The 19622-nt window shown below is 41.2% G+C and overlaps 1 protein-coding gene across 4 annotated transcripts; it reads right to left on the bottom strand.

The window, feature by feature from the left end:
- Nucleotides 1-68: 68 nt before the first annotated feature.
- NMNAT3 (nicotinamide nucleotide adenylyltransferase 3) lies at nucleotides 69-18605 on the bottom strand. Of its 4 annotated transcripts, XM_056498976.1 has the most exons (6): nucleotides 18353-18556; nucleotides 14769-14809; nucleotides 11299-11435; nucleotides 5992-6175; nucleotides 2042-2151; nucleotides 69-733 (listed from the first exon to the last, which is right to left on the bottom strand). In XM_056498976.1, the coding sequence occupies exons 3-6, from the start codon at nucleotides 11405-11407 to the stop codon at nucleotides 333-335; spliced, it is 804 nt and encodes a 267-aa protein (XP_056354951.1). In that variant the 5' UTR covers nucleotides 11408-11435; nucleotides 14769-14809; nucleotides 18353-18556; the 3' UTR covers nucleotides 69-332. The 4 variants fall into 4 exon arrangements, with proteins under 4 accessions (XP_056354951.1, XP_056354949.1, XP_056354950.1 ...); XM_056498974.1 differs by lacking the exon at nucleotides 14769-14809 and having other exon boundaries at nucleotides 18517-18605; XM_056498975.1 differs by lacking the exon at nucleotides 14769-14809 and having other exon boundaries at nucleotides 18353-18587.
- Nucleotides 18606-19622: the final 1017 nt, after the last annotated feature.

Here is a 19622-nt window from a genome sequence, read left to right as displayed (position 1 = left end):
GCAGAAGTACAAGTTAGGAAAGTACTGTGTTTGACCCTTAAGTCATATTTATTGCCTCATTGAAACTATTGAAATACTAAGAAGATATATTGTGAAGAACTTCTTTCTTTTATTTTCACAAGGAAGCTGCTCTTTGTGTATTTTAAGCTATACAGCTGAGCATCCCAATTTTCTTGAGTACTACCACACACAGGTTCACGGATTTAAAACACCAAGTGATTTCAAGAAATTTTGGACTTTTCCCTTCATTATTAATAAGAAACAACTTTCTCAAGAAATCTACAAGACAAAGCTCCTGGTCTGACAGGGCACACAGTGCAGGAATCAGCCCCTCAGAGGTTTATTGTTGTGTTTGGCAGCCTGAGAGGCTGCAGCAGCTGGCCCTCGTTGCTGCGCTCACTCTCGGCTGTGTAGACGTTGTGCTGGGCAATGTAGGCAATGACAGAGTCTGGGATGAGATATTTCACACTCAGCCCTCTGCACAGCGCAGAGCGGATCTGGGTCGCGCTGATTTCATTCTGGATCCACTCTCTCACTAGAAAAATATTGTGCTGATATTTAGATAAAAGGTCTGATTCCTGGATGAACTGAGATGGATCAGAGCCAGCCCGGCTAATGCAGACCAAACCAAACTTTTCCACTATTTCTTTGATGTCTTCTTCCTTCCAGAGATTGGGTGTCTTAAATGTCTGTAGAAAATCAGCCCCACAGAGTAGCTTTAATTCTGGTAGAACTGGAAAGACAAAAGAAAATAACAGATTCTTATCCTTTCTCTGTCTTCTAGAAAGTTTATATTTAAAATTGGTTTTAACTCATCATTTTCTTTTTCTTTTTAAATTTATTTTTAAAATAATTTAACTTTACTCCAGGCTCTTTTTCAGAAGATTGTAAAAAAGTTCAGTTTAGGTTTATGTATCTGGTCACAATTACTTTATCACCTACTTCATCATCACTCAAAGCATATTGAATATTATCTGTACACAGCTAAAGGAGAATTTTTACTCCACTCAAGCAATCCAAAAAGGGGAAGAAGCAAATAAAGAGAAATTCTTTAGCAAAGATTAGACTTGGTTAAACCTGGCTACTGCACACCATCCTGCCCTGCTATTCCTTATTGTCTCTATTTCTTATTTGCTGTTCCCTGCCTAAGCCCCAGCACAGAATTCTTTTCTCAAACTTCTTCCACAGCTCTCATCATTATTCCACCTGAGCATTGTACAAAGATGGACCAGATAGCTTTAAAGCCTTGTATTCATGTGAAATGAAGGGGAAGGATGGAGGTTTGCCTTTGCTTTACACTTATTTGATGGTTAGCACATCTGCAAGTCTTGTACAAACACCGTAAAGGAGAGATTCAGAACCTAAGAAACGTTCCAGTGATGATGCATGAAAAGCATGACTACTTTCCTCCACCAACTGTAATGATACAACTCCTCAACAACCAGGAACAACTGAAATGTATTATTCATGTCCAAGAGATGCTACAACACCAGAGGAAAAAGGCAATGTATCAAAAATCCAGCAGCATCCTGGCAAACCAGGATAAGGAAGATGATTAGATAGGAAACTGGAAACAGATATTGTTTCCAGAGTCTGCTGTGTCTCTGCTGCCAATAGGAGCTTTTGTGGCCAGCAAACATCAGCATGGCAGCATCACTGCTTCACTATCCATATACTTTGTCCACTGTCTAACACTACAAGTAGAATTCTAGTAATTCCTGGATTTTTCACATTTTCTATTAATGCATTCCGTGCTTTGCAAAACAAGCTGGGCCACCATGTACATCTCTGACAGAGCTAAAGAGATGCTTATAAAACCAAGAATCCATACAACTCCAGGGTCTCCTATCTGTGTGGGAGCTGTTACAAAACAACTGCCCTAGCACTTATGTTGGCATTTGGCATGGCTTGGTTTTGGCATGCAACTTTCCAGCCCCCAAAACTCACCCGCTACTATGTTCAGTTTTCTCACTACTAATCTGCCAAAGCTGTACAGTTCTTAATGCTAACCACAGCATCATGTTTACAGTCATGAACCAACCTGGTTGCTGGCAAGAAAGGGAATCCTCCGTAGGGCTTTCTGTGGGATGTTTGTTTCTCATGAACTCCTTCTTGGACTGGAACACTCTGAGTGCTTCGTTATAATGGTGCCTGCACTTAAAATAAAGGCTTCTGTGTGAGGTAATCCTCTAAGAGATGCAACAAAGCGATTACCTGGCACCTTCCCATTCCAGAACAGGGTCTACTTTTATGCCCTTTGGATTTGAATACCATTTGTTAAGAATTTGGCTCATTCTGCCCTGAGATTAGTATCAATGTAGTTACATTCTGTGGAATTCACAAGTGATCTCCTTAATGGCATCGTGGTTTGCAAATCCTTTTTGAAATTCTACCATTATGGCAATTTTGGTAGCTATGACATTTAAAATATAGAGGAGATTTTTTGCCTGAAACAGGATTAAATCTGACTTCAATCACTACCTGTAATTTCTTGACTAAAGACAACCCCTCCTGACAGTGTTTTTCTAATGTGTGCTCTGTTTTGGGGAGAAGACATTCTTGCTCTCTCTCCTTCTCTTCTCTACAAAAATATGTTCCCTGAGTTTTTCCCTTGCCATTTTCCTGTTCATTTAAATTAAAAGAATCACAATTCTGAGAAACTAAAAATTTTCATAAGATTTTTGACATCTGCTGTGCTTCTAATTTTATTGAGTTCAGAGCCAGGAAGGCAGGCAAGGATCCCTTTGCAGGTTTTTACAGGTTTCTGCTACTTTATCCTTTCACCACTCCTAACTGCCCCTGCAATACTGGTATTGCAACTTCATGGCAGTGGCCTTTTCCTTTCAAATCAGCACAGCCTTGCTTGTTCAGAACAGTCCCTGCCTTACACCATCCTGAGCCAGGCTGAAGCATTGCTCGTATTTGCACAAGCCAACATTGTTTCAAGGATACAGTCTCCTGGTCAGACAGGACAAACAGACATAGAATCAAGGCTATGTCCAATTTCTGTGTAGCACACATAGAGCCCCAGTGACCATCAGCTCCTATCCAACTGCAGCAACACAAACGTTCTGAGTTCCAAGGAACAGTCTGAATGTACATGTACAAAGCCCCAGCTGACCCTGGGAATGTCTGCTATAAGGAAGGAATTCACAGGCTCTTCAAACCATGCAAACACTTTAGCCACAGGAAAAAGCTGCAAATGTGTCAAGAATCTACACCCAGGCAGGCTGCAAAGCAGCCTCCAGTGATTTCTGATGCTCAGCCACTGGCCAGAGAAACTGCACAGCCAAGAGGTGAGGCACATATGGCAGCAGAGAGCAGGTACCAGGAGCTTGGTCTGTGCCTTCCCACACATCTAATTTTAACCCTGCCTTGCTGTAAACAAGCTGCTGCTACGTACAGCCAAGCACACTGACTGTGTGTTGTGCTCTGACATTCTCGGGCCAGGATTCAAAACCAAGAATGCTTGCCAAAGAGCTCCCTGCAGGATCAACGTTACAACCACTGCAAAATCTAAGCTGCCCTGGGTCTGATCAGCAGTTCAAGGGCTGGAACAACTGGGGTTGCACTACATTAGGTACAGCAAAAAGGACAAACCCATCTGCCAGCTTCTTAAACGTTTTCTGAAATATGTATGAAGCTTTGAGTAACTACAGAGCTGAATCACAAGCACAACGAAAGTTGGGTAATGCAGATCTTTGCCAGTTTTTAATTACTCTGTAGTATAGCTGCATGCCAATCAAATCCACAGGAGCAACAAATGCAGTCCTTTGCCTACTGACAATGCTGTTTCCTTGTCTAGGCACACTCACAAACAGCAGCTAAGTGAAAAACAGCTCTATTACAATCCCTCCTCCTCTCTAAGAAAAGCCTTGGGATAGTCTCCAAGACTTCCATACTCGTTTAATAGCACTGCTCTAAGTGGGATTTGAGCTTTGCTGCTTAAAATTCTTTCATGTCACAACTGCTTGGGATCCTCTGCAGAATCCACAGGTTTTGATGAAATGTGACATTTTTATTGCACTCTGTTAAAACAAGTACTGTAGGAAAATTCACGTGTTTCAGGACAAAATGTTCTATTGCAGTTAAGTGTACAACTCAAACTACTGGTAAGGAGAGACATTTAGATACAATAATGATTTCCTCTATCTTGCAATAAGAAAATCTCTTTCTATTGGTACTGAAGTTTACTACCTGAGGGAGCTTATAGTGAAGACAGTAGTTAGTCCTTAGTTTTCCGAGGAGTGAAACTCCTACAGATTACCTCTGAAAGTATGTGAAGAACAGCTCTACAATAAAGCACTGTCTGTTTATAATTAGTAAGGATCTGCTAAAACCAGCTCTTTTTTGTCTTCTTCTTTCACCTGTGGCACTTAAAATACAGTATAAAGCGCCATCACCTGCATTTCATCAGAATGCTGCTTCCCCACTCAAGGGACGAGGTTCAGGACTGGATTAGGGCACTGGTTCAGCTCATTAATACATATCAACATTTCTGGACAAAACAAGGTTTAAGCTCATTTCTCTTCTTAACAGGCAGTGATTTTAAAGTTTTGTGGATTTACTAATAAAACCAGAGGTTCACTTTCGAGACAGATGGGAAGTCTGGCTGTTCATACCACATTGATACTACTTTGCCTTAGCAGAAAATTATACATATAGGTTTTATTTACTGAAACTCTTATCCTGTAGAACTCTGAAGTGGATTTATAATTTAAAAGCCAAATCTTACAAGCAGTACTCACTTCAATTGGAACTGTGCAAGACCAAAGTAGGATCACCTGATCTGTAAGATTTGGGACTGCTTCACAGGAGGAAAATGGTTTAACTGAACTGAAGTTTAGGCCAAAAGCCCCATACCTAGGCAATACTATAGGACAGCACTTGGTGACTTCTCACTCTGGGACATACAGTTATGACTGGAGAAAGAATAGAGTTTTCTGCAAAGACAGAAAACCTGCCACCCTGACCCTGCTCTGCTACCTGGAGGGAAGGGGAAAAAGGAGCAATTGGATGCCTGTGCTCCCTCAGGGAAGCAAATAAAAGCAGATCTAAAAGGCTCTACTTTATCTTGTAAGTTTGTAGTGAATTCTTATGGATGCTTTTGCAAAGTAACAGGTCTGGCTTTTAACTGCTTTCACACAGAGCCACAAGAGCTTTTGGGGCAGCTGTTGGAGGGTGCAATTTAGAGCCTTGAACACCTTTTCCTTAGAAAGTAATCTAGAAAATGGGGATAAAAATGAAGAATCAGTGATAGCTCTTACAGCACATTTGCTGTAGCCTTCCATGAAGGCTTTCAGTTTAATGGTATCTGTTACCTTCTGCAGCACCTTTTCCAAAAAGCAGTTAGAACGAGAAGTTTGTGTTTTCACACCCTGCCCCATAATCAATATGCATTTATTACCATATGGAAAAGACATGTTTCAAGGTCCTTGCATTGAGTTTTGGACAACCTGTTTAATTTCTCCTCACAGCACAAAACCACAGCAAACTCCAAGATTTTGAAGAAAAAAAACACAGTTATGGGCTTGGGCTTAATTTACCATTAGAATTAACAACAAAAATTTACAAGATATGTGAATAGATAAACCTGGAGGCATAATACTGCTATCATAGCTAACCTGGAACAGAGACGCTTCTGAAGAACAGAATTTATGAACTCTCTTACTTTCTGATCACCATCTCTCTATTACCTGCTTAGAGACCTACACCCAAGAAAGGTAACATGAGAGGCAGGAACTTTTCCTGCAGAACCCAGCAGTGGCCATCATTTTGCAGAGGCTTTCCACATGCACCCGACTACCTGAAGGACATGAGGGCAGTACCGTGGTCACTGCACATGGGGAAAGCAAATGAAAGACTCCTGGCGGGGAATCCTGACTTGCCTGGGTGTTTTAGAGGAGCAAATTCCGTGCATTGACGTGGCAGCCTGGCAGATTTTTGGCAGTCAGTAGTTTCATAAAGACAGGAAGAAGATAATGCAATCACCTTAGTACTTTCACTGTCTCTGTCCATGTGTCCTGCTCGCTCTCCCAGGGATCCACCCGGATCCAGTCTGACGTCTCCAGGGCCAGTTTGGCCATCGCCACCCGGTGCCTTGCTGACACCAAGCCTTTCTTCCCATAGTTATCACTGACAGGAGACATTATGCCTTCAATCACCTGATATCTTCCTGGGGGAAAAAAAAAAGAAAAAAAGAAAATTAAATTCTCTTCAGAGAATCTTGAAAATTTAGGGTGGGTAGGGCCTTGGGAGCTCACCTAGTCCAACCTTTTCAAAGGATAACTTCCATGGTTAACTTCAAAGTTTTAAGATGCTATGAACAACTTGATTTGGGTTTTGTTTTTAATCCATTCACAGCAATTACAAAATTAAAATGCAAACATTCCTCTGTGAGCTGCTCACAATTACTATATTGTTTATCCTAATAAATGACCCAAAAAGGAAAGCTGGGTAAACAGACAATTTTAAACCACATGGACATAGTCAAAATTGATGCTGCAAACTATCAAAATTGTTAGATAGATTTAAGTTTCATAGCCCAGTTAGTACAGCTTTGATATAGCCAGAGCACAGAATTACTTAACTGACCACTACTTTGTTCTTAAAGATCTGATCATTGTTATTTATCAGAATCAGTGCACCTTCCTTTCTGTTAAAGCAAGAATTGCAGCATATTACTGCAGCTGTGATTGATGTGATTCAGACAAATCAGAAGATTCAAGCACAAAGATGGGGCTAATGGAGTCTAAAATGAGACTTGGAGCACTGTGCTCCACACATCAACTCAGCAGCCCCTAAATGCCTTTCTGTCTGGCTGACCATGTTAAATACATCTGACAATATGCCCCTGGTTTTCTACCCCTGTAACACAACATAATCATTAGCACAACAGACTGGTTAGATTTTGCAGTTCTGGCCCCAAACCAGGAAACAAAAATAAAGCACCACCAGAAGCTGCAAGGCTCAAAAAACTGAGGAGAGGGAGAGTGTTTCAACTGAACAGAAATTAACAAAATTATTTCTAATGTAACACATGCATTTTAAATCAGTATGACAAATATGATACTGAAGAGGAAGAAAATCCTCTTCGTTTTTTCTAATTCAATTATCTTAACAAAGAAACTTCAATGCAGCATGCTATCTTTATTGCTTTGCAAGGAAAACAATACCCCTGACATTTCTGATGCTGGCATATGACAATTCAATATTCTAACACGACAATGTCACTCTAGCAACGTCACGTTTATTTTGATGTAATAAAATTTTCAAAAGAACTTCATGGAATTCAACTATAAAAACCAGCACTGAGATTCAATGAGATTTACATCCTCTTAAGATGTCATTTCAAACCGTCCTCCGTTTTAAAATATTCTCATTACAGGCAAAATGAGCAAGATAGAATTTTCCAGAATCATGCAAAGATGTGTATATAATTAATTCCATCTCTTGATTTGAAATTGGAAATAATTCCACTTGATTTATGAACAACAATTATTCTCTCATACTCTGGTATTATACAGTGCTATAACAAGTTGTCATTTAAAGGGAAAGAAATTACAGTTTAAATTCATTTCTCGTTTAAAGGGAAGGAAACTTGAATACACTACTACCTTAACCTTATCAAAAGGTTTTTTCTACATGATGATTTTATTTTGCATGTTTCAGTTTCTTTAAGTTTCTACGGATATAAGTTGTACCCTTGTACCTTAAATGAATATATTAAATGAAAAAAATCATATTTCTGTGAGCTCATGCTAAGCAAGAATGATATGGGTCGGCCACATCCTTGTGAGAAGGAAAGACTTCAATCTCTAGTCTGCCTTAGAGGTGCACAAATGGGATGAGATGAGCTCCTTGCACTATATCAGCTTTTTCCACAGCAGAAATGAAACCAACTGGAAGAGAAAAATCAAGGCTGATAACACTTCAGAGAGTCAAACACAGGAACAGCTCGAGAAGATTCACAATGGAGTTACCCTGCACTACAAAAACAGAATGCACAAGAGCCTTCCACACACAAATACAAGCTTTAGCTGTCAAAATATAGGAAATAATTCTATTACTGGCTCTAAATAACTTGTTTCCTATTCATTAATTTAAAAGTTCACCTGCTCAAATATGCCCCTCAGTTTTGGCAGGCGTGCAAAGAGGGAATCATTAAATTCTGTCACCTTGGGCTCTTCTTAATGTCCACTGCAATTCCCTTCTCTCTCCCGTAAATTATAATAGGTTGCTTCAAACCCTCCTTGGTGCAGAATTATCTTCAAATTCTATTTCTCTGGAATTCTGTTTGTTTTCATCATGAAGTATGTTATTATTTCTTGTCCTAAATATGTGCAAAATTCCTCCAAGCCCTTAAGTGGCTTTGTTTTTCAAAACTACCTACCAAAAGCAGCAAAAAGTTCCTCTTGTTATGAACTTATATTCTCTAAAAACTGTTTAAGAGAACTGGCTGGTGCTCAGAAAACGAAATGTAATGAAAATAATGAAACAAAGACTGTCCCTCAAACATGTTAAAGCAGATTATTAAGAAAAATTAAGGAAAACTAAATAGGTATTTAGTTTTCTGTTATCAAGGTGTCACGTAAATTGCCACAAACACTAACACAAATTGTAATGCTTAATTAGCTAATTAATACTAAAGCAAATTTATCACATGCCATTTCATAAAAAATCGTTTGTGCATTTTGGTGGGGCTTCTAAAGATTAATTTGTTCTGGTACTAAGTCTGGAATTCACTAAGAGAAATTATGCCAGAAATAAATAATAAAAGTAAATAACCATTATAGAAAAGCAAATCAATGAAACACTTCCAAACATTTAACTCTTGCTAAGTACCCATTTTCCTCTCAGTGCCAAAGGAAAATCCCCCAGAGAAGCTCTGCAGCTTCCTGGTGTTACCCTACCCAGTGAACAGGAAAGCATTTGACAGAACCCATTACTAGGGTCAGATTTCCCCCAGTTTTCATAAGATAATAACTCATTATCCTTCACCTTCCACTTGCATTTGTCTTGCCACAGATAAAACACCTTGTCCTTCACACCCTCCTCCTTTGCCTTCCACCTCTTTGGCTTCACCTGGAAACCTGGGGATGTAAGCAGCCTCCACTGGCAGCACTTGGGAAACAAGATTAGAAAATATCTCACATAGATTGATTCTAGTACTATTTCTTTGGTCTTCATGGTCAAATGAGGAATACAGCCACAGAAAAGTAGAAGTGCCTGACATTAGGTATTAACAGACTCTAAAGGCATCTGCCACAGTCACTGCAAGTTTCAAAAAACAGATTTAAAACAAGGGACTGAATCTCAGAAAATTTTAGCTCTGTCTGAGGATGTGTAAAGTGCCAAATTCAAATGAGTAGACAGAAAATCCAGATAAAGAGAACAATTTGAGTAATTCAGGCTCACATAGCTATGTGTGTTGTATTTAAAAGGCAGCATGACAAGATTTATTGGCTGATACTACCAGAAAAATGATTAATTACTTGACACGTGGCAATGAAGCTGTACAAAGTATCAGAAACCCAATGAAATGTCTCAGTTAAAATAGGGATGTATGAAATAAAAGATTAGGCAGCATTAGAAACTGATGTGATGTACAAAAAGCTGGCAGACAGAATTACTGGAGATGTCAGTCAGGATACACACATCAGGGATAGTCACATCATTCATGGCAGTGAACCTGCCTCTGAAATCACAGAAACTATGTTCCCTGCGGAGGAGGGGTCATAGATGGGATCTGTGTATCCACACATACAAACACATCCGTCTGCTCTTGGAGCACCTCTGCTCGGGATGGGTCAAGCTTCTGCAGGCAAACAGGATTCTGACCTTGCTGCCAGGCTGGGTTAAGCTTTCAGAAAATGCAAAAACAACGCTGCAGGCACCCAAAGGAGGACTCTTTAATGCAGAAAGCCCTTCTACTTGTAAGGCTTCACAAATTAAAATAAGAAGCCAAAAGGCAAGTCACACCCTACCCAGAACTAGGCATTGACAGTGGGTATAATATAATGCACAATTTCCATTTCAACCTTTCAGAATTTAATTTTTAATATGATTTTTACTGTATTTTAAGCAAACTGCCCAGAGTAAAGGGTGGAGTCTTTCTAAACCGACCCTGGAGGAGATCAGACATCAAATTGATTCAGACAGAAAAATAATTCATTTCCCAGCTCAGTCCTTCTTTCAGGGCAAAGAAATGTTACTGGACTGCAATTTATGACTTAAACAGAATTACCAATTGGTCTCATATTACCTTTCTACTCTTCGCATATCTGGGTAGCAGAATGGGTTATAAAACTACAGTGAAAAAATTCAATTAAAATCTCTTTTTAATCCTTTATTTCCAGTCCTGCAGGAGCAACAAAATAATTTTAGTTCTAGGAAAACAGAGACTTGTAGAGGCTGCCCTCAGAGCCAGCTCTGTAATTCCAACTCATGACAGGCAAAGTATCCTCACAGGATACTCTGAGTATGCAGCTGCTGCTTTTACGGCACAGTGGTATTGGTGGGTTCCCAGGTTCTCTCCCCCTGCTCAATTTGACAGCCAAATTCCTTTTACTATTATTTGCTGTTCAGGTTCCTACTAAACCACCTCCCTAGGAACTTCTCTGTCAGATTCCAACAAATAATGATTTCCTCCCAATGACTTCCAGAAACTTAAGTGCATATTTTAGCTGCCAGATGAAAAAAAAAAAAAAAAGAAAAAAAAATTAAATCCCTGAGCAGCTAAGGAGCTGCTTAAGCTTAGAGTTCAAGGCTTCCCAGTAGCACTTCTGATTCTTTCTTAAATTCCCGACGTTACCACCTTGCTCTTTTGTTGCCAAAACATTCTAGCCTAGTGGCAGCTCACTTTTCTGATCTTTTTCTAGGATAGATAAAGTGCCTCTTAGTGAAGACAGATAATGAATAATTTACATTTCGTTTTTTCACCAGCTTACCCCAGCTGTCAAAACTGCTTCATATTAAAACACATTGTATCATAAAAGCATGGAATTGGAACATAACTGATTTTCCCACGTTTCAAAATTATTAACCATATTATTTCACAAGGTTCAGCCAGTGCCATGAACAGGAACTTCAAACTCCTGATGAAACCTTTACTCTCTTTGCATGAACACTCATTATACTTGCTTATACACTGAGGTAATGCCAGACTTTATATATTGAATATGCCATGAAAGCTTTATGTTAATATCAGTAAAGAACATTAAATGAACCCAGCTGTAAATAAGAGCTGATCTAAGTGAGTGCTGAAACTCTTTCTTGCTTTTCCCAGCCCCCACTGACCTGTCTGGTGCAGGTGGTCTCTGGCCAGCTCAAACAAACGCATGTGCATGTTGGTGGTGGGGTTAAAGGAGCCACAGGCCAGGAGGATGACAGGGATCCTGCTCCTCATCCTGACAGCAAAACATTACACCTCCTCCCTGCAGAAAAAAAAAAATTAAAATAAAAGACAAACTTGAGAAAGAGGAGTTGCCCTTGGTTCCTGAACTAAAAGGAGCTGTTTCCAGAACTGGGTGTTCCTGGAGCACCAGTGTAGTGTCCAGAGATCTCTCCTGTCCCAGCATCCAGCCCCTGCCTGCTCAGGAACACAGCTGTTCCTGGATGTTAATTAGGAGAACACCAAACATTCTGCTTCCCCACACACAGACATGTCTAGAACATACTTCTAGAAATTTACATTCTTATTATTAAAACCTGACCATTTTAAAACTTATTTTTAATTTTTAGCCTGCTTTTATTACAGAGAAAGGTTTTGTTCTGTCTTCCTGGCCATAGATAATGTTGGTCTGCTACAAAATCAGATTTTTTTTTTTAAATAACTTCTTACAATGAACCTTTGCAACACCTTACAAAATCTCACGTGCAGAACCAAATTCTAAGGTGTGCCTTCCCTGGAGCTGGGCAGGCAGCACTGGGGGTCAGCCAGCTCCAAACACCTCCAGGCAGATTATCAGCATTGGCCTGTGTGGTTCCTCTGCTGGATTGCAGAGCAATGGACAGTGCACCAACAACAGGGAGAAGCAGGTGAGAGAAAGCACAGCCGTGTCAGGAAATCTCCAGGGCATAACAAAGCTGTGTACAGGGGACATGGGTAGAGAGCAATGCTGTGAGGAGCCTTGCAGGGGTGTTTACAAACAATACTGATATAACTTAAACTGTCAGTCATCTACTAAAAATGTAGCAAAAATCATTTTAAATCCACTGTGCTTGGAACTATTTACTCGTATAACTCTTTTTAAAACTAATCCAGAATACAAGTGGCATGATAAAAACAATTGTGCCCCACATCCCTGTCTGCAAATCTAAAATCTTTTCCTAGAATTTGAAATCTCTACATTGCTCATAGCTGAGTATCATACAAATACCACTCTCCTCCCCTGCCTGGCCTTCAGCCCTCCCCATCCAATGGAATTCCTGCTTCACACAAGAGAACCATCCCAAACTTCAAAACTCCTGGGATAACAGAGCAAACCCAGCACAGACTGTGTGTTCTGATCAGCCAAATCTCATTCTCCATCTGCACTGTACCTGCAGCTCAGAGCCTACCTCTTATTGTTCCAAGTTCTTACAGTCCCTTCCCCACCCTGCCCCTTTCTCTGAATTAGAAAAATTTAATAATAATGGTTAAATCAATGTCAAGTCAATATTTTATAGCTGCCAACATGACCAGTTCATTTATGGAGGATTTACAACCTGAAGACTGGGACTGTACCATGGAACAGCATTAAGTGCACCAAGCAACAAGTGTTAATATTGTCATTTGTGACTTTTTGAACCTCTGACATTTAACCTTTATACTGAGAAAACCCTTGGAAGCATTTAGTGCTACCTGTAGCTTCAGCACTGAGTACAATGATTGTTTTAGAATGTTTTTATCTTACTTTCCTAATTTCTCATACCTTCCATCATACTAGGGGAGCCATACTGGGGAGAAAAGATCTGCAGGCTGTAGAGCCACTGAAAGTCAGCAACAGTTTTGTGGTCTGTGATGGGAGCAGCTGGAAGAAGCTCCTTTCACTGCACCCTGCTCTCTCCTCTGGTTTACTGTCCCCATGCAGACACAAAAACTCACACATGAAAACTGTATGCAAAATGTACAGCTTTTTCATTCAAAAAAAACCCAAAAATTGTTATTTTGTTCAGTATCCGCAATTCTGCAATGTATCTCCATTGTATGGGGGAAGGTGTTTCTGCCCTGAAACTGGGCAAAACATCAGCATCTGCATGGAGCTCTCTCACTGCTGCTCACAGCTCTCCTGTGCTCCCTCCTGTTCTCATCAAGTGCAGTTTAGATTTCCATAGCTGTTCCTCTATTTGCCATTTCAACTGGATGACTTCTTTTGCTTTGCTTTTAATTCTACAGACTACTCTATTTCTTACCTGAAACAAAGGTATTGGACAGTTTCATTGCAGCTCTTACTCATTTATACCCTGGAAACTCCAGAGAAAGACTTCAACCTTGATTTTTAGTGATAGCTTGACAGTACTGATAAGGGAAATTCAAAAATCAAACCACCACCACCACCACCAAAAAAACAAAAACAAAAACAAGAAAACAGCAAAAAACACCACAACAAATCAAGACGGTACTAATAGTAATGAAAAGCCATCTCACCATCTCACAAGGTATTATACATCTATAAACTCACAAACACCCTATATATATTTTTTTTTTAATCAGTGTTTTTATTTTTACTATCCCCAAATATAGTGCACCCTAAACCTATTCAACCAGTCTAGGACAACTCTTAGTACTTGAAACAAAACTTTCTGATTCAGTTGCTATCTCGGCTGGTATTGATTACCTGAAAGGTTTTAAATCATTAGAACACCACTCAAAGTAACAGAAAAGAAGATAGTTAACTGATTTTTCAGCTAAGCTCTCTACAGAAATCAAACACTGGGGAAAGATAAAACACAGAGTCTGTGTGCCCTGCTCTGGGCCCGTGTTCCAGCAGCCCTGGCCAAGCAGTGCATTCCCAGAAATGCCAATCTGCATTTGGGGAGCTTCCAACAACAGGGACATCGTGTGGCAATGCAGATAAGGGCAGTTATGATTTTCATTAGGTAATTCCTACAAGTTCTTTTTCTGGTGCCTATATTCCTACAATATGCCAATAACAGATGATTTTACAGATGACCACAGTTAAGTTCTGCTGAAAGTCAGTAATTAGAGCCACATCTGATTAATTATCAGCAGCAGAATGGAGTACTGAGCAGCACAGTCTGATTCATGAGCTGTTAAATTAGTAAACTGGAGAACAAGACACTGATATGTGCACGCTCTGAGGCACTCACCCTGGAGGGAACATTTCTGCAAAAAGCAGAAATAAACCAAATCCCACCACAAGATTCAAGCATTACCTCCTCCGAGGGTGAAGCTAGATTAATTTAGATGAAATTTAGATTTGAACAAGTTAAATGCTGCCCAATTCCATTCTTTTACTGGGCGACATCATTATCTCACATAAATTCATGCAGGTGCATTGGGACCAGCTCAGTACACAAAGTGACACTAAAAACATTAGAGTTGAGGGACAGATTTTGGAAGTCAGAAAATAAAAGTACATTTAGTAGCTGACCCAAATCATAGCAAGCCACAGTACAGAAATATCCCTTAAAAATATGACTGGATACGAGAGTTTCTCATGCTGTTAATGAGAGCTGCTGCCATAGAGAAATTACTCCAGACAGTAAGTTCTGAGCACCTGCTGTCACCAAAGCAATCCTCTACAACAGTGACAAATATTTACCTGTATATCCCCACCTTCCTTTTAACAATGAACATATGTACCTGGATGAGGAAAAATAGAAAATGTATAAACTGGGGCAGCATCTTATTTACTCATCAAAAAGTTACTCCCTCCAGCCATACAGGACTTTGCAAGGAGCACGTATACATTACACACAGCCCAATATGTTGTAACCCTCCAAAACAGCTTTTTCAGGGCCACATGGTGAGTCATACTATTGTTAAATTCCAATGATTCAGGTGGACCCCATTTATCTGACTTTCACTGACAGCCATGACAGGATACATGATATCAGATTCACCACATTATGAAGCTACTCCTTCCAATCCCCACACCAGACTTTTAGTCAGAGAAAACAAGTCCCATTGCAGCTTCAGAGAAATCCCAAGATCTGCTCCCCTCCTCACTGCAGTACTCACTAGAGCAGCAACTTATCCAAGCCTATAAAAATCACCAGGGCTTTTTCTCATGTAACACTGCAGATGGCTCAAAACACAACAAATGCAGCCTTTAACAATGCACGGGGGGGTTTTGCCTGAGACAGACCTGCTCACTTTGGGGGTACTCACTATTTCTCCTTCCTCTCTGTCCAGAAAGCAATTTTTCCAGCAAAACAAAAAGTTCTCTGTGAACAAGTCACCTCACAGAATTGGTCACCACAGAATTGGGCCTGTGGCCCAAATTCCAAGTGCTCTGGTGGCAACCAGAGAAAGCAGCCTCTGCAGAAGTGTCTCCTCCTCTCCCGAGATAATAATCCTTCAAATCACAGCAAAACACTCTTGCCACTCCTTTATTTCAGGCTGTATCAGTGGGGAAATTCAGAGAAGAACCAACAAAACTTCTCTATCAATTACATCTCTAAAATCAACCTAAACATGACTTATGGCTCCATTTACTCGGAATTAGTTTTTTCTTCTGAATGAAACTAGTTCTCTGTTTTCAGATTCCAATCCCAACTCTTTCTGCTCCACTGTTACAGAGAATCAGCAGTTAAAAGGGACTAAAGAAGAAAATGCCCCACAAAAAGTACACACTGACAAAGCACAACAAATATAAATAATAAATTTACCACAGGACTCATGAGGTGAAATACACCCAAATATTGAACCTCCAGTTAATAACGAACACGGCACTGCCTTCAACAGTTCTGAACTCTGAAAAACTGGAGCACAATTATTGCTTAGCACAAGGTTACAAAGATTATATTCTCAAAACACACAAAAATTCAAGTGTGAATTCAAGTCAACAACACATTTTTTTTGCCTGTGAGTTGCTACAAGCTTATAACTAGAATTCCACAGTGGGGCACAAGAGTGTCTGGTCCCAGAGTCCAGCCAATAAATTATCCACAGAGATACTGCCATGATAATATCCTGTACGATATCTTTCTCTTAGTATTCTTAAGAATATAATATATTATTAATATTTGTAATCATCCTGCAAAATAATCATGCTCACAGGCTGCCCATTGCCTGAACAGCAACAAGGACTACAACTCAACAACATGGAATTCAGAAACCACCATTCATGCACATTAACAGTAAACTCCCACGTTTTTAACATCCCTATTTGTGCATTTACTAAATATTCTGAGGTTATTTCAGATTTTCTGCTGTCCTTAAATGCAAACTTGTAAAGACAGCCACAGCATAATGTCCTTAATGTTCATTTTCTGTATTAAGGGAAATAATGAAAGAATCCCATTTTGTACGAAAGGCATTAATTACATTGCAACTGCTCATAAAACACTTGACAATACTTAGACATTGAGCTCTGCAGCAGTTTCATCTGGTTACAAGGCCAGTGATACTCCACTAACCCAGAACCATGCAGAAAATAAGTAGAAAAGGAGCAGACACCTCAAACCCAGTGTCTGCTGGGTAGTGGAGGATCTCACTGGCCTCATACAACACCACTCCCTGCACCACTTTGCAGCCTTTCCACAGTTCAAGAGAATACAACCATCTCCTGGTATCTTGTACTTCCTGCAGTATGATCTTTAGCATTACTGCTCCAGTAATTCCTAGTGATCACTCACCATCTGACACTTAACTCCCTTCCTATTCTTTGTGCCCATATCACCTGTTAAATAAGCTTTTTCTTCTTCTACAGTTGTCTAAACTATTCTAAGCAAAGCCAGTAGTCCTCCTTCTGTTTGCATGTATGAGTCAGTCATCCACAATGCACAATATACTGATTTACAGAAAAAGAGCATTCATGCAGTGCTGCAACTCTGGGAGCCTATTTTTAAGCAAACAAACTCTTGATTTAGTGAAAGCACCAACTTGCCTGTTAAACCAAACTTGCTAAAACTTCAAGAGTTCCTGATGAGAAGCCATTCAGAGTGATTTTTTGTCTATCAGCATCCCTGTAATTTTCTTTCAACTAGCAAAACACACTTAGCATATCCTAAGGCAGATCTGAGAAACTGAGCTCGAACACAAATGGAAGATAAATTTAAGTGGTAAAGAAAACACCTTCAATCACGACAATCTGCTCTTATAAAGCTGGTTTTAAAAGGCAGCAAGCTAATGAAATCCCTAGCAGTACTACAGTACAGATGCAAAATAATCACATGTAGCACCCATAAAGTAAGCCAGGATTTGCAGAACACAGAGCAAGACCTGCCTGTGCCAGGTCACTGGGCTGAATGGTACTTTTTATGTTTTTTAAGTTCTTCATTATACATTGTGACCCTGCAGGGCTCATTTCCTCATTTCTGCTAGTTATTGTTGAGAAAAATGCACAATGCTTGGTGGGCAGAGTGACATCCACACAACTATGTGAGTGGTAATTGCACTAAGTCAGCAATGTGGAGGGAACAGATCCAGATGTGAAGCTGGCTCTCGGGTGGCACCTGCTGTGCCAGGGCAGGCAGGTGGGGTTTGACAGCTTCACCTGCTCCAGGTGCAGCAGCAGCCACTGAAACATCGTATGATTGAAGTCCTCAGAAACCACCACGGCCATGAAATGCAGTTTGTCTCATTAAATTATTTGAAAAGGCACAAGCTCAAATTCCCCTCTGACAGGACTGTGACCTGCTGTGCCCTCAGTGCTCCCTGCGTGTGTCTCTGGGCTTCTCAAAGGTCTTTGAGATCACCTGAACACTAATTAGGTTGTCATAGATAGGCTAAATTCTAAAATCTGCATTTCTGAAGTTAAAGGCAGTTTACGGTACAATCACACAGTGGAAGCAGACTTCAGCAGCATATCACGCCTGGAAAACGAGCTAAAGTGGATTGTATTGCTACAAAGCTTAAAGAAAACAAACATCATGCACAGTTTATAAAATCAAACAGCAGCTGCTGCACCCTCTTAAAAGCTGGGGGAAAACACGAGTAAGTTACACGGTGAAAACCAGATGTATTGAAATAAATAAAAGTAACCATATCTGCAAGTTGTCCTCTTTGACTCTCACTGCACTTGGGGGAGGGAGGCGGGGGAGAAGGGAAAAAAAGCTTTATGTTTAAACACACACACATACATATATAATATACACGTATGTCTATATGGTGGTGGATATGCGTTTATCGAGTGGGTGGTGCGGCCAGCCCGGCAGCCCCAGCCGGGGGTTTGAGGCCTACCCGCGGTGCCCTCAGTGCCCTCAGTGCCCGCTGCCCGCAGTGCCCGCTCCGCAGCCCCCATCCGAGCCCTCAGCCGCTCCCGACTCCCGCCAGGATTCAGCCGGCTCCTCCCCTCCTCCTGTCCGTCCGTCCGTCCGTCCGTCCGTCCGTTCTTCTGTGCTTACCGCAGGGCGAGCGGGGCCCGCGGCGGTTGGCAGCGCTGCTCCCGCTCCCCGCGGGGCAGGCCCGGGACACGCTCGGGGCGGGATTGGAGCAGGCTCGGGGCCGCCTCGGGACAGGCCGGGACACGCTCGGAGCAGGCTGGGACAGGCCCGGGACAGGCTCGGGACACGCTCGGAGCAGGCTGGGACAGGCCCGGGACACGCTCGGGACAGGCTCGGAGCAGGCTCGGGACAGGCCGGGACAGGCTCGGGGCAGGGCCTCTCCCAGCGCCGCTGCACAGCGCCAGCCTTGCTTCCTTGTGTTTTTCTTGTGTCACCTGAAGGTGACCTCCCAGACTTTCGTTCTCCTGCTGTTACCGAGGGTGGGCCCTGCTGGCGCCGTGGGGAAGGTCGTGGCGAGTCGTGGTGTGTAATGAATGTGTGGGAAAATTCACAGCGCTGGAGGTTTGTGTCCAGAAAGGAGACTCTGAGTCCTGTAACTTGGTTGAAATAAAGGGAGAGGCCATGGAGCATTTCCCATGGGATCTTTAAAATGACAGTGGGACACAGCCCTGGTTTTGCCCTGATTTCCCATGTACATCACGCTCATGCTTTCCCCATTGACCGAGGTTCTTGCAGGATACAGACTTCCTGAATCCCTTACTTTATGTCCCTCTCTACTATGTACCCTCCCCCCCGCCCCACCCTTTTTAAAAAAAAAATTGTAACAAAACACTGTTCATAATTCTATGAAGTCTTTTTTCTTTCTCTCTAAGTTCAGGATTTTAACACAGCCTTGGCTGAGCAACAGTCCATGCCAATTATTACCGATTTCCAGAGCTGATAGTCTCTTCCATCACTTCCCTGTGTGTAAGTCCCTGCCCTATCTACAAGCAGATTCACACGGTGTGTTTGCAGACACAGTCACCTTATTCCTTTCATGAAGCTCAGCTTTCTCTGTGTCAAATGGCCTCACAAAGTCATCTTCTCCGTCAGCTATGGAATGTTTTGCAAAATGCACCAATGTCATGAAAAGTGTGTTAAATAGATTGTGCATGAAGTGAAGTCCAGAGAGTTTTAAATAATTTGCTGCTTTAACTCTTAGGCGTATGAAATCCTGTTTCTTGAGA

The sequence above is a fragment of the Oenanthe melanoleuca genome, chromosome 9 (genome assembly GCF_029582105.1).
Source record: "Oenanthe melanoleuca isolate GR-GAL-2019-014 chromosome 9, OMel1.0, whole genome shotgun sequence".
Lineage (NCBI taxonomy): Eukaryota > Metazoa > Chordata > Aves > Passeriformes > Muscicapidae > Oenanthe > Oenanthe melanoleuca.
This window is presented reverse-complemented; position numbering and strand designations above follow the sequence as displayed.